We start from the raw sequence: 12,984 nt of genomic DNA, 5'->3' as shown, positions 1-12,984 counted from the left end.
GGAAAGGACCTAATAGCCACTTTGAAATTTCCATGGATTGGCTTCAAGGAATGGAGAAAGTCAGAGAGCTTATCAGGGTGTGAGGAGAGAAGCCAGGTCTAGAGCTCTGTGTTGAGATCCTCACAGAGAAATGCTCACAACTGCATACGCAGATGAGTTAACTGCGGGAAATCCTCTAACTTAGAGAGTACAAGGACTGAGCCTTAGAGATGGACACAGGCAGTGATGGAAGCAGATAACGGATGAAAAGGAAGATCACATGATAGAGGAACCTTCATTGTAGGTTGGAAGAAGACTTTCAAGGATGTGGTTTACCCCATTTTTTTCTTTAGTTGTTGCTTTCCTTTTATCTTTATAAAACTTAGTGGTATTACAACTGAGGGACCAGTGTTTTTCAGGGTACAGTAATTTCCACTCTCTTCAGGGACTTCTTTTCCCCTGTAGACTCTAAAACGTTTGTGACAAAGGTTTCACAAACAGGAATTGTTCAACCACATCTTATGGAGCATCTGCTAGCAGTTTGATTGCATCTCATTAGATGGTTCTCTTTTCATTAGGTGGTACTGTGGATTTTTTTTTTTTTTTTCAGTTAAATGGATATAGAGTAATCAGAAAGAATTCTATAAACTATATGCAATTAAAATCCCTAATGATAAAACTATTTAACTGTGACAAAATAAGATAAAACATAATCAAAATTTTAGGCAAACAAGTATTACACATTTTTAGTGAACATCCATAACCTAAACAAAATCTTGCTATATTATCTTTACACTAAATCAATTCTTAATAGCCTTAATTTGGATTTGATTATCTATTTTTACTCTTCCACTTATATATGGAGCTTTGAGAGATTTTTATAGAAATAAGATTGTATTGCCTCCAGGCACAGCTGCTCTGCCACTCTAAGATTGGAAGTCAGACTTAAATGTGAAGCTAGTTAGATATCTTTGAATTAGCATATTTCTCACAAAATAACTCTAAAGGAAGCTCACAGGACAGGTTTGTTGTCGATGTATTAAAACTTCACACACAACCATCCCCCCTCCCTACTGCACTCAGCCTTCAGTCCCTTTATTTCTTGACCTACCTTTTCCATGAGCAGCAAGAATTTGTCTTGAGGCAGAATTATGAAATTTGTAAGATTTTCAGTAGTGTCTACTGAGCACGAGCTGCCTGCAGGTTTTTCTGAAAATAGGGAGGACAATACCAAACCAATCTCTGTCTAGAAAACCTTATCTATCAAAGTAGAATATGGGCTACCATTTTCATTAAACAAAATAATAATAATGTCCTATTTTAAAGTAGAAAAGCATAACAAATAATATGGCTTATTTTCTTGAGTTTATTTTTTGTTCTCTTTCTGATGAATTTGTGCCTAAGGACGGGAACTATTAAAATACTAATTGTTTTTGACACCCTTATACTTGGGCTTTCAAGTGGAATTAAATACTACCTGTAACTGTCAAAAGACTTAAATATTTTTTAAGGAGACTTTTCTAGGCCAGGAATGTAAAACAGTTTGGGTGATTCTACATTTTATTCAAGCATCAGGCTCTCCTCTTTCCTATGCAGTCAAGCACAGGAGAACAGACTCAGTAGGCTCCTGCCAAGGGCCCGATGCCCTGTGGGTGGACAGAAAGGCCCTTCCCGTTTGTAGTCAGGGCAGGACAACTTTTTGGCGAGTCCTTATGAGACAGACTCTTAAGTGTGAACAGGTTAGAAAATTCTCAAGTAGTGAGGACCTCAAGTTGTTTGAAAAGGACATTTAGGCAAGAAATAACAAATGCCTTTCATTTAATGAGCATTCACAGTTATATGCTGAAGGCTGAGACTAAATTGAGTGAAAAGGAGATAAAGAACCATTGTATGAAGAAAGGGATGTCCTTGACTTCCCCTGAAATAGTTGTTATGATTAATATGTCTCTGTTTCTGTTAGTGGACTATAATTGTTACTTTTAAATGTTTTTGGTCCATTCTAAATCTATCCTTTTCTTAAAGCATAGGGTCAGAATCTGGATTTATAAGGAGTCAGTAGATGGACAATGGCACCCCACTCCAGTAACTCTTGCCTGGAAAATCCCATGGACGGAGGAGCCTGGTAGGCTGCAGTCCATGGGGCCGCTAAGAGTCGGACACAACTGAGTGACTTCACTTTCACTTTTCACTTTCGTGCATTAGAGAAGGAAATGGCAACCCACTCCAGTGTTCTTGCCTGGAGAATCCCAGGGACGGGGGAGCCTGGTGGGCTGCCGTCTATGGGGTCACACAGAGTCGGACACAACTGAGGTGACTTAGCAGCAGCAGCAGCAGTACGATGGACTTTAGAAACTCCTTGAACTCTGTTTTTGTTCTAGATTTTGTGCTGGGGCTTTTTTTCCATGCCTCCACCCCCCCACAACCCCCGGCTAAAAGGATCTGTTGATTTTATCAAATTCCCCAAAGAATAAAAAATAATTTTTTTCTTGTTTGATTATTGGTTTGTTACAAATTTTCTGTTTCTACATGTTATATTTTTATACATATATGCATGATGCGTTTTCCACATTTGTGACTGCATCAGTTAAGAGTCTCATGACGTTTAATGTAATTTTTTTGTCATTTGAAAACTAATCTTTAATTGACATAGTCACAAATGTGGGGAACATATCAAATGGTTCATGAGTCTGTAATTCTAGTGACAAGCTGTTTAGGATAAGCAGTTAAGGTCCAGTGAACCTGCGCCGCTGTGGAGGTTCACTCAGGATGCAGGGAGCAGACGACATCACATGTACCGAGGACGGTCATTAGTCGTGCTGGACCTCCCGGGCAGGAAGATGTGCAAGACTCGCTAGACTCTGCAGCTGGGAAGGAACAGTCTTTGAGGGGCCAAGAGACAGAGCGGTACGCAAAGCCACAGGCTTGAGAACAGCCAGGTCCATCAAGGATGGAGGCCCACCGGGCACAGAGCAGACGCAAGGGCACAGACAACACCGTTCACCTCTGGCAGAGTGTTTGTGGTAGAACAGTAGAAACCGAAGCAGACAGTGCTGAGTGCAGGCATCATGGGGGCTGTCCTTTCTGAAAGTCTGGGTATGAAAGAATGAAACAGAAGGGAAATAGCTGGAACTAAAACAGGTTGTAGTTCAATGAGAGGGTCATGACTCTTTCTTTTGTGTGGCATTGGCTTCAGTGTCCGTTCTGAAGGGAAGGCACTCTGGTGGGGAAAGATGTGTGTTTGCTGGGGCGGTAGTGAGGGTGAGGTTCCTGGGGGTAGGATGCGAGAGCACAGGTTTGAGCACCTGGATGGTGAAAAGGAAGGGTGTGTGGAGAGAAGTAGACGCGAATATTGAGTCAGCAGCTTGGGGGTCTTATTTGATGATATCCTTTTTCTCTGAGAACTGGAATGCAAGGGCTTCTGCAAGTGGCAGGCTGTGTGGAGAAGGGGGGCAAGGGCAGCAGAAAATAGCACGTCTCCTAGATGGATTGTGAAACGTTACTGCTCAGGAGATGCAGGAAAATGTTTGCATCAGTGGTCCAGCTGAAAAGAGAGATTACCTGTCTGTAAAACCTGAGGGAAAGAAAAGTAGCTGATGTGCTCCCCAGGTCCCATGACAAAGTTGGTTCTCCAGTTTCCTGAAAACTCTAAGGGTTAATCTCCAAGTGTAACCGTAGGGATCAGTTTGGCAGTGGGCCAGCTAAGTGAGCTTCAGCGCACCAGCCGGGCAGAGTCATCCTGGTTTTGAGAGGATAAGGTGTTCCATGTAATAGTAGTTACAACAGTGTAGCAGTTAACTGGTTAAGTCGAGGTAACTCTGTTGGAACATCTGTACCACGTATGTTTCAGCGTGGTTTGGGTGTCCTGTTACATTTGAGGAAGGCATTCTATCAGGGATGGCAGTGACCTCATGCTGCTGGTTTTCCTCCAGGCAGGTGCCAGCTACATCATGTGTCTGAGGTCTTTTCTTACAACAACACTTGGTGCTAAACACTTGTTTCTAAGGGACTGCTAGATTTGTTTTTATATTTTATTTTATTTGTCCTCATTAAAAATAAAGGTCAGTTTGGAGTAGTCACAGATAGAAACCACTTTCCAAGTGTGGTCTGTATCAGAAATAAACGTTTTGCCAAATGCCTGTCGGGCATAGTAGTTACTAAAGCAATAGCTGTTTGTACTCACTGACTATCTGTAAAGTATTCGTATTTTTAAATCCCGTTTCTAAAAGCCTTGGGTGATCTGGCCAAACAGTCTGACCTTGAAAACAGCGTGGAATCAGGCACTGGCTTCAGGGGCAGTTAGGCCTTGCTGTGACTTCTTGATCTAATGAAAGGAGACCCTAGCAGCTTATTTAACCTTTGGATTTACTTTTCCTCAGCTGTAAAAAAAAGAAATTATACTATGTGCTTCTTAGATTGTTTAGAACATTAAGTGAAAACATGTGAAAGGACTCTACTAAAGTACCTGTGTGGCATGCTAAGTTGCTTCGGTCGTGTCCAACTTTTTCCGACCCCGTGGACTATAGCCCGCCAGGCTCCTCCGTCCATGGGATTCTCCAGGCAAGAATGCTGGAGTGGGTTGCCATGCCCTTCTCCAGGGGATCTTCCTGACTGAGATCGAAACCTCACCTCTTTCATCTCCTGCGTTGGCAGGCAAGTTCTTTCTTTACCACTGTTGCCACCTGGGCAGCCAAAGTACCTGTAATTGAGTAGATATTCCATAAGTTCAGTATTTGGTAGTTCCTCTGCATTTTTTCTCCTTTTCTGCCTACCCTGCATGATGCATTTGTCAATACAAAGTTATTATAAATTCTTGTGCAAAGTGGCAGTAGTATGCAGAATGGGTGTATTAATTAGATTGAAATTAATTCTTTTACATACGATAGTTTCTATACTGTACTTAAGATGTGGTATAAACTAGTTTTGAAGAGAAAAAGAAAAAAAATTAAAAGTCTATAGAGACTTTGGTTTTAAAATAAAATAATAAAGGTGTTTTTACCTCCTTTTCCCCTTGGGTGTTACTGCAAAGCCACAAGGAGAAAAAGCAGCAAAAACCAGCATCAAATTCTGTGAAGTTAAGACATGGTCAGCCTGGAACAGCAAGATGTGAAGACAGGAAAGAGGATACTGTGGGAGGAGGGAGCTGGGATCTGGGGGCTTGATGGCTTCCAAGCAGATTCCCCAAACTGAGGGCCTGGGAGTGCTCTGTGGGGATCCTGGAGCTGGGTGTCCAAACTCAAGGTGTGGGCAGGGCGGGTTCCTCCCACAGGCTCTGAGGGAGGCCCCCATCCCCCTGTCTCTCTTCTGGAGGTGACTGTCCTCCAGGTTCCTCGGCTTGCACCGCGTCACACTCATCCCAGACTCTGCACGTGGCCCCACAGTGTGTCTCTGTGTCTTCATGTGCCCTTGCTTTTGGCCGTACCACATGGCATACGGAATCTTAGTTCCCCAACCAGGGATCAGACCCACGCGCCCTGCAGTGGAAGCGCAGTCTTAACTGCTGGACCACCAGGGAAGGGCCTTATGTGACCTTCTTATATGGACCTGAATCTTTTGGTTAGGGCTCCCCACCTTAACCTGGAGAAGGGCATGGCAGCCCGCTCCAGTGTTCTCGCCTAGAGACTCCCATGGACAGAGGAGCCTGGTGGGCTACAGTCCATGGGGTCACAAAGAGCTGGACACAACTGAAGCGACTGCGAGCACACCCCCCGCACCTTAACTTGATTGCATCTGCAAAAGCCCTGTTTCCAAATCAGGTACCCTTCATAGACACCAGGTGTTAGGGCTTTGACATAAGTCTCAGGTGGTACAGTTCAGCCCGCAGCAACAGGGACCCCAGTGAGAAGCACTGATGTGCCCTCACAGGAGCATCCAACGGCTCAGCAGCCACGGGTGCCCGGAGGTGCCAACAGGAGGGGCAGGGCGTCCAGCGGGAAGTGGGGTGCCGGGGGGCAGGGTGGCCCCACGCAGGCAGCAGGCGCCACAGCCAGACCTGCGACCCCCTGGCTGCACTGCATTTCTTCCTCTCCGAGCAGGTAAGAGTACAGACAGCGTCCAGAAAACTCAGGCGGAGACTCTAGATCTGGGGTGCCGGTCAGAGGCAAGGTAGTGCGTGAAGACAGGAGTTACCCGAACACAGAGGCGGGTCCCAGGAGAGGAGGGGATGTCAGTGGGACAGTCCTGTTCGGGCCCAGCCACCGCTCAGCGTGAGCCAGCTCACACTCCAGGCACAGGACAGAGGGTTCTCCTGGGGACAGCCGACAGTCTAGAGAGAAGGCTTTCAGATACTGGTGTTTTGGACCCTCTTCCCTCAAAAACTGCTAGCTTATTACAACAGTACTCCACAGAGAAGCCCACTGGTTAAGAAACCTACTCACACAAGTTTTTTTCTCTGAACTATTCATTGGGGTCAAGGATTCATTAGCTGACACTTGAGGAAAACATTCAACCTAAAACAACAAGGGAAAACAAACCAGAGGAGCTCTTAGTGAACAGAGAAAATGTGGAGGAAAGCACCATAATTAAAAATTGCAAAGATGTCAAATATCTCAGTGATATGTCATATTTATAATATATGCAGTATATATATAAAAGGATTAGAAACAAATCTGTCAGATGAAAAATATGGTAGCAGAAAAAAATTGTACAATATTTGGAAAAGCATAAGCAGAGTTAGTTATAGGAAAGATAAGGGGGGAAATGTAGAATTTACAGATAAGAGACAGAATTTACAAATAATATGTATCTAACTTTATAATTTTTTTATATTAATATTTGCATAATTGTATATACAGAAAGTTATGACCAACCTAGATAGCATATTCAAGAGCAGAGACATTACTTTGCCAACAAAGGTTCGTCTAGTCAAGGCTATGGTTTTTCCTGTGGTCATGTATGGATGTGAGAGTTGGACTGTGAAGAAGGCTGAACTGTGGTGTTGGAGAAGACTCTTGAGAGTCCCTTGGACTGCAAGGAGATCCAACCAGTCCATTCTGAAGGAGATCAGCCCTGGGATTTCTTGGGAAGGAATGATGCTGAGGCTGAAACTCCAGTACTTTGGCCACCTCATGCGAAGAGTTGACTCATTGGAAAAGACTCTGATGCTGGGAGGGATTGGGGGCAGGAGGAGAAGGGGACGACAGAGGATGAGATGGCTGGATGGCATCACTGACTCGATGGACATGAGTCTGGGTGAACTTCGGGAGTTGGTGATGGACAGGGAGGCCTGGCGTGCTTCGATTCATGGGGTTGCAAAGAGTCGGACATGACTGAGCGCCTGAACTGAACTGAAGTGATGTACAATTGTATAATTGTATTGCAAAGCTTTGAGGACAAGTATGGAAAGAGTGATAGGCACTTGGAAAATGAGACAGTTATTCTAGAAAAAAATGATATACAGTTGACCCTTAAACACCATGGGTTTGAACTACATGGATTCACTTCTATGTGCAATTTTTAAATAGTAAACATAATACTACACCATCTGTTGGTTGAGTCCATGGATGTGGAACCACAGTTGGCAGGAACCTCATGTATGCAGGAACCTCACATATGACTATAAATCATATGTAGATTTTCATATGCTCAGAGGTCAGATCCCCTAACCCCATATTGTACAGGGGTCAAGTGTATAATCATGATACTCTACTTGAATTTAACATGGCCTCATATGCTATTTTATAGTCATAATAGTAATAAACACTTTGGTAGACATATTCCAAGGTGGCCCTCAGTGATCCCTGCCTCCTAATGTTCTTTATTATGTAGCTCACCTCAGCAACATTTTCTAGGATTAGTCTGCAACTAGTTGAATAGGGCAGAAATGCTAGTATATCTCTTCTGAGATTGGGGCCTCTCCAATGTTTCAGTGGATGAAGAATCCGCCTGCAATGCAGGTGTCACAGGTGATGCGGCTTCGATCCCTGGGTCAGGAAGGTCCTCTGGAGGGGAAAATGGCAGCCCACTCCAATATTCTTGCCTGAAAAGTCCCACGGACAAAGGAGCCTGGTGAGCTACAGTCCATAGGGTCACAAAGAGTCGGACACAACTGAGAGACGAAGCACACACACACATCTGAGATTAGGTTGCAGAAGATACTGTGGTTTTCCTCTAGGGTGCTGTGTCTCCCCCTTTCTCGGTTCTGGGAGAAGCTATGTTGTGAGAAGCCCTATGGAGAGACCCAAGTTGTGAGGATATTAAGCTTCAATCTCACAACAGGAAATCAATGTCTGTAGTCAATGAATCAAGAAATAACAGGAAAAGTGTCAATAAGGCAAGAGAGTCAAGGACAATGGACTTTTATATTTTATTGGAGGCCTTTTGGATTTCTTTATAAAGTAGCCATTAACTTTCTTAGGAGTTAAGGTTAGAAATATTAAAGTTCTAAATGGGCAACATGGGCAGTCAGGATGGGCAAATGCCTGGTGACTCAGTTTATCTCTGTTAAGAATAACGGGAAGCCCAAAGTTCTCCTTACAGTCATTGGTTATCTATCTCTTTTACTAAAATACACTGATTTTATTTTTATTTTTAATTTTCATTTTCTCTCTTCTAATACTATGTATAAAAGGGACTTCTCTCTCTTCTAGCTCTCAGCTTTTCATTTTTATGTGATCCAGAGACTGAAGTGCTTTTCACTGTGTGTTCTTTCAGAGTGATGAGTCAGTGACGGGGGTACCTCTGGCTCAGGATAGTGACTGTGCTTCTCCATGCAAGTCAGGCCATCTTCCTGCTTCTTTTGTGTCCTGTAGACAACACTGGCCAGTGATTTTGCAGCATGTATCTGACTATTTTTGTCCTTTGCAATTCTTAATGTGAGAGAAAATGATTGAAATGCATAACAGAAAATCAGGTACCTCTACTGTGTGTGTGTGGGTTTGGCTTTTAGAGCAAAGTAGCCTTCCAGTTGGAGAAGGAAATGGCAACCCACTCCAGTGTTCTTGCCTGGAGAATCCCAGGGATGGGGCAGCCTCGTGGGCTGCCGTCTATGGGGTCGCACAGAGTTGGACACGACTGAAGTGACTTAGCAGCAGCAGCCTTCCAGTGCTACCTAAGAACTTGATGTCTAATCTTTAGTCACTGAATCCTCAGAAAGCAAGGGAATGGGATGAGATTTGCATTTGGAATTCATACTAGTTACTATTATTGACTGTTTGTGAATAAGTTATCTTAATATATTATACTGGCTTCATGAAAGCCAAGGATGCATTAGTGTAGCTAGAAGAACTGTTTGTGTTTTGGAGGGGAATGGTGGTATGACTACTTGTTACGTAGTCTAGGTAAGGAGATAAATATTTTTCTACTTTAAAAGAATCTATAAATTTATTTAGGAAAGCATTTACATGCATTGAGAAAGCTACATGTCCCATCGATTCCCAAGTAAATTAGAAATTATTAGTGTTAGCCATGATGTAAGTTATTGTAATATGACAGCATTTGACTTAAGCAGTTTCACCATTTATTAGCTCTGATATTAGAATAAATGATAATGATCATTAAGTGCTATGTACATTATCATTTAACTAATCATGCTTGCAATCTCCTTGTATTAGTCAAACCTCTTTGGGTTAATTAGTCAGAGGAGCTGCCTAATCCCGATTTCTAGAGGAATAATGAAATAAAGGAACACTGAAGTATGCTAAAGAAAGTGTTAGTGCATCACCATTTACCTTATATATTGGCTTCATTTACCCTCACTGAGTCCATTATAGTAGCATCAAGGTTAAAAGATTCTGGCAATTTTTTTTATTTTGAAATATGATTGGGCCTATTAAATTATATGCATATATTTTTCCATTAAAGCACATATGCAGCAGAAAAGTCCTAATATGATATGCAAATAAAAACAAAATTCTTATTTACCAATATATCCACATTGAAAGATAAACCAATAAACACTGTTTAGATTGAGCATTTAAAATGTTAGTAACATTTTATACTTTGATTCTGACAAGTTAATAACTCAAGATGTGTCGAATATCAAGGCTACAAATATAAGATACAACCAGGAGACTTTTATTATTAGTCCTTTTATTATTCTTGTTAATATAGTTAGGCTAAGCGGTCCTTAAGCTGATGCTTGATAAAACATGAGCAGAGTTTTATTTAATCCAAAGTATATTTTATCATTGGGTGAAAAGTATAATTTCATCCCTTTTTCTTAGTCTTTCTCATGTCTCAGAGGAGGAGAAAAAAGAGAAAAGGGTCTTTTAAAATTCATGGTGACCTGTCATGAGGCAATTTCTCAAATGATGATGATCATCTGTTTTTGAACGTGCAGGCACAAGTCATGGAAGGGCATGGTGCGTGAAGAGGTAACCAGTGGAGTCTCCAGGCAGAGAAAAGCACCTCCTCCTGAGAGCGGCCCTGGGTCCACGCCACACTTGCACCATTGGCAGTATTGTCCTCTCTAACACGTCCCAGGGTTCTCATCATGTCCTAAACACTGCTCTCCCTGTTTGCTACTCACTTGCTGGAAACTGGACAAGGCCTGTTACTCTCCACTCTACTGATATTAACCTCTTACCTCTTTGTTCACTGATCCGCATTTCCTTTGCTCACCTAAATACAAAAAGACATGATCTGCTCAGGGTGAGAGAGACATACATGCAGTAACAGAATGAAGCAGACAGAGTCAGTAACTGGGTACTATGTTGTAGAAACTTGGGATTTTCCTAGAAAGTAACAGTCTTCCACATATTCTTTTATTTTAAAGCCAGGAAAAGGGAAGGTTTGGAAGGCGCTGTTTTTCAGCATTTGTGGTGAGTTCTCCTGCCCTGCTGCTAAGCCCTCGCTGTGGTGGTCTCTGTACTCCTGCATCCGTGCCTGTCTGTTTTGAGAAGTGTGATTTGTTTGTTTCCATGTTGTAGACCCACAGGGTCACTCATGTGTTCCTCTTCTAGACAGATCTGTAGTCCTATCTAGAATCTCTTTGTAGAGATCTTCTTTAACTCTGTCCATGTCCTCCTTCAAGAAATACCATCTACTATTTCTACATTCTTTTTTTTTTAATAAAATTATTTTTATTATTTAAAAAATTTTTTAACAATTTTATTGGAGTAGAGTTGGTTTACCATGTTGTGTTGGTTTCAGATGTACAGTAAAGTGATTCAGTTATTTTTTCTGTGCCTTTTGGCTAAGATCAAGTGTAGTATCTGATCTTACGTCAAAATCGGGCATTAAAGACTGTAAATATACAGATTGTTGCTTCGGCAACACCCTCTCTCAGTGTCACTCAGGCACTTGGCACTGTGCATTGCACTGCACTGTGAAGTATTATTTTGTTTTATTTAAACCTTTCTTATTCTCTTATACTTCTTGATGGTGGTAGGCTTCCCTGCTGGCTCACAGTGGTAAAGAACCTGCCTGCAATGCAGGAGACCTGCTTGGGTCAGGAAGATCCCCTGGAGGGCATGGCAACCCACTCCAGTATTCTTGCCTGGAGAATCCCATCGACAGAGGAGCCTGGTGGGTTACAGTCCATGGGGTTGCAAAGAGTTGGATATGACTGAGCGACTAACACTTGCAACTTTCTTGGTGATGGTGTGGTAGTGGTGGTGGTGGTGGTTTAGTTGTGTCTGACTCTTGCAACCCCATGGACTGTAGCCCCGAAGGCTCCTCGGCCCATGGAATTTCCCAGGCAAGAATGCTAGAGTGGGTTGCCATTTTCTTCAGGGTATCTTCCCTAATCCAGGGACTGAACCCACATCTCCTGCATTGCAACTGGATTCTTTACTGCTGACTCACCAGTAAGCCTTAGAGTTCTTGCCTCATTTTAGATATATACTTTATATAGACGAATAACGTGTATAAAACTACAACTACACACTTCTGAGCATCTGGCTTGATGAATGTTCATAAAGTGAACTTACCTGCGTAACCAATACCTCGATCAGGAAAGGAGCCCCTTCCAGCTCCTTCCTCCAGTTCGTAACCTCACATCCCACCCTTGTCCTGACTGTGACAGCAGTAACCAGGCTTACTCTGTCTCTTTTTTTATGAACACAGTCTTACACTTTGTATCCATATTGTTGTATGCGGTTATAATTTGTTTATTCTAATGATTATTTAGTATTCCACCCTGAATATATGAATATTAGTTCTTTTATTGGTAGATATTTATACTGTTTCTAGAATTGGGATATTATAAATAGTACTGCTAAGAACATCCTTGTAGGTATCTTCTGGATCTGTCAGAAATATATGTAGGCGTGTAGTTCACTGAATAAGCCTATGTTCAGCTTTAGTGAATACTGCCCAACAGATTTCAAAAATGATTGTGCCAGTTTATACTTTCATCAACAGTGTATGAGAATTCATTTCAATAATTCTGGTTGAATTGAGATATCTCATTGTGGTTTCATTTTGCATTTCCCTCATGAGTAACATAAATACTATTCCATGTTCCTTTGGCTTTTTACATAATATTTTCAACATACTATCTCATTGTGTGAAGTGCCTATCTGAGTCTTTTGCATATTTTTCTATTGGCTTGTAGGTGTTTTTCATATTGAGAATAAATAGATTTTGATACAGCTTAGAACTCCATCATAACACTTATGTCAAACTGCCCATTAAAGGCAAGACTATGTTACTTTATAGTAATATAATATTCCACATCACTCAGATCTTTGAATGAGAGACCTTATATGACAGGTCTGGTCAGTATATGTTAAAAGAGCAGCATCTTGCCAAGTGTATAAACTGTTGCTATAAAACATTGTCCTCAACTTGTAACTCATAAACCTGTATCAGAGGTGAACTCTCAAAGTAACAAACTTACAATGCACTTAGATTTAATTTTATAAAATTTGAGTAACTTTTTTTATAAAATACTTTTGAATAGTCTATTACCAAAGAAAAAATTCAGTGCAATGCACATGACTCTATTATTGATGAGTTAGAACCAGAGTAAGTGAATAAATGTATACATTTCTTCTAGAACATTATTTTCATTTATTTGTCACAAAAAAGTATATCTTGCAAGGTCAAATTTCAACATATTAATTA

The 12,984-nt window shown here is 41.7% G+C and overlaps 1 protein-coding gene and 1 pseudogene across 8 annotated transcripts in view; both read left to right on the top strand.

Moving 5' to 3' along the window:
• DIAPH3 (diaphanous related formin 3) overlaps positions 1-12,984 on the top strand; it is a 569,530-nt gene that overhangs the window by 430,441 nt on the left and 126,105 nt on the right. Inside the window, exon 28 of one of the 8 annotated variants that reach the window (XM_044926875.2) lies at positions 10,256-10,549. The exons of the other annotated variants lie outside the window; for them this stretch is intronic. Coding sequence (XP_044782810.2) covers positions 10,256-10,293 — 38 coding nt within the window. The 3' untranslated portion in view covers positions 10,294-10,549. Of the gene's footprint in view, positions 1-10,255; positions 10,550-12,984 lie in introns of those variants that run through there. 8 annotated transcript variants of the gene reach the window in all.
• Positions 11,091-11,256, top strand: LOC112578570 (annotated as a pseudogene).

This window comes from Bubalus bubalis, chromosome 13, assembly GCF_019923935.1.
Source record: "Bubalus bubalis isolate 160015118507 breed Murrah chromosome 13, NDDB_SH_1, whole genome shotgun sequence".
Classification (NCBI taxonomy): Eukaryota; Metazoa; Chordata; class Mammalia; order Artiodactyla; family Bovidae; genus Bubalus; species Bubalus bubalis.
The sequence above is the reverse complement of the archived record's forward strand: the minus strand, read 5'-3'. Positions and strand labels throughout refer to the sequence as shown.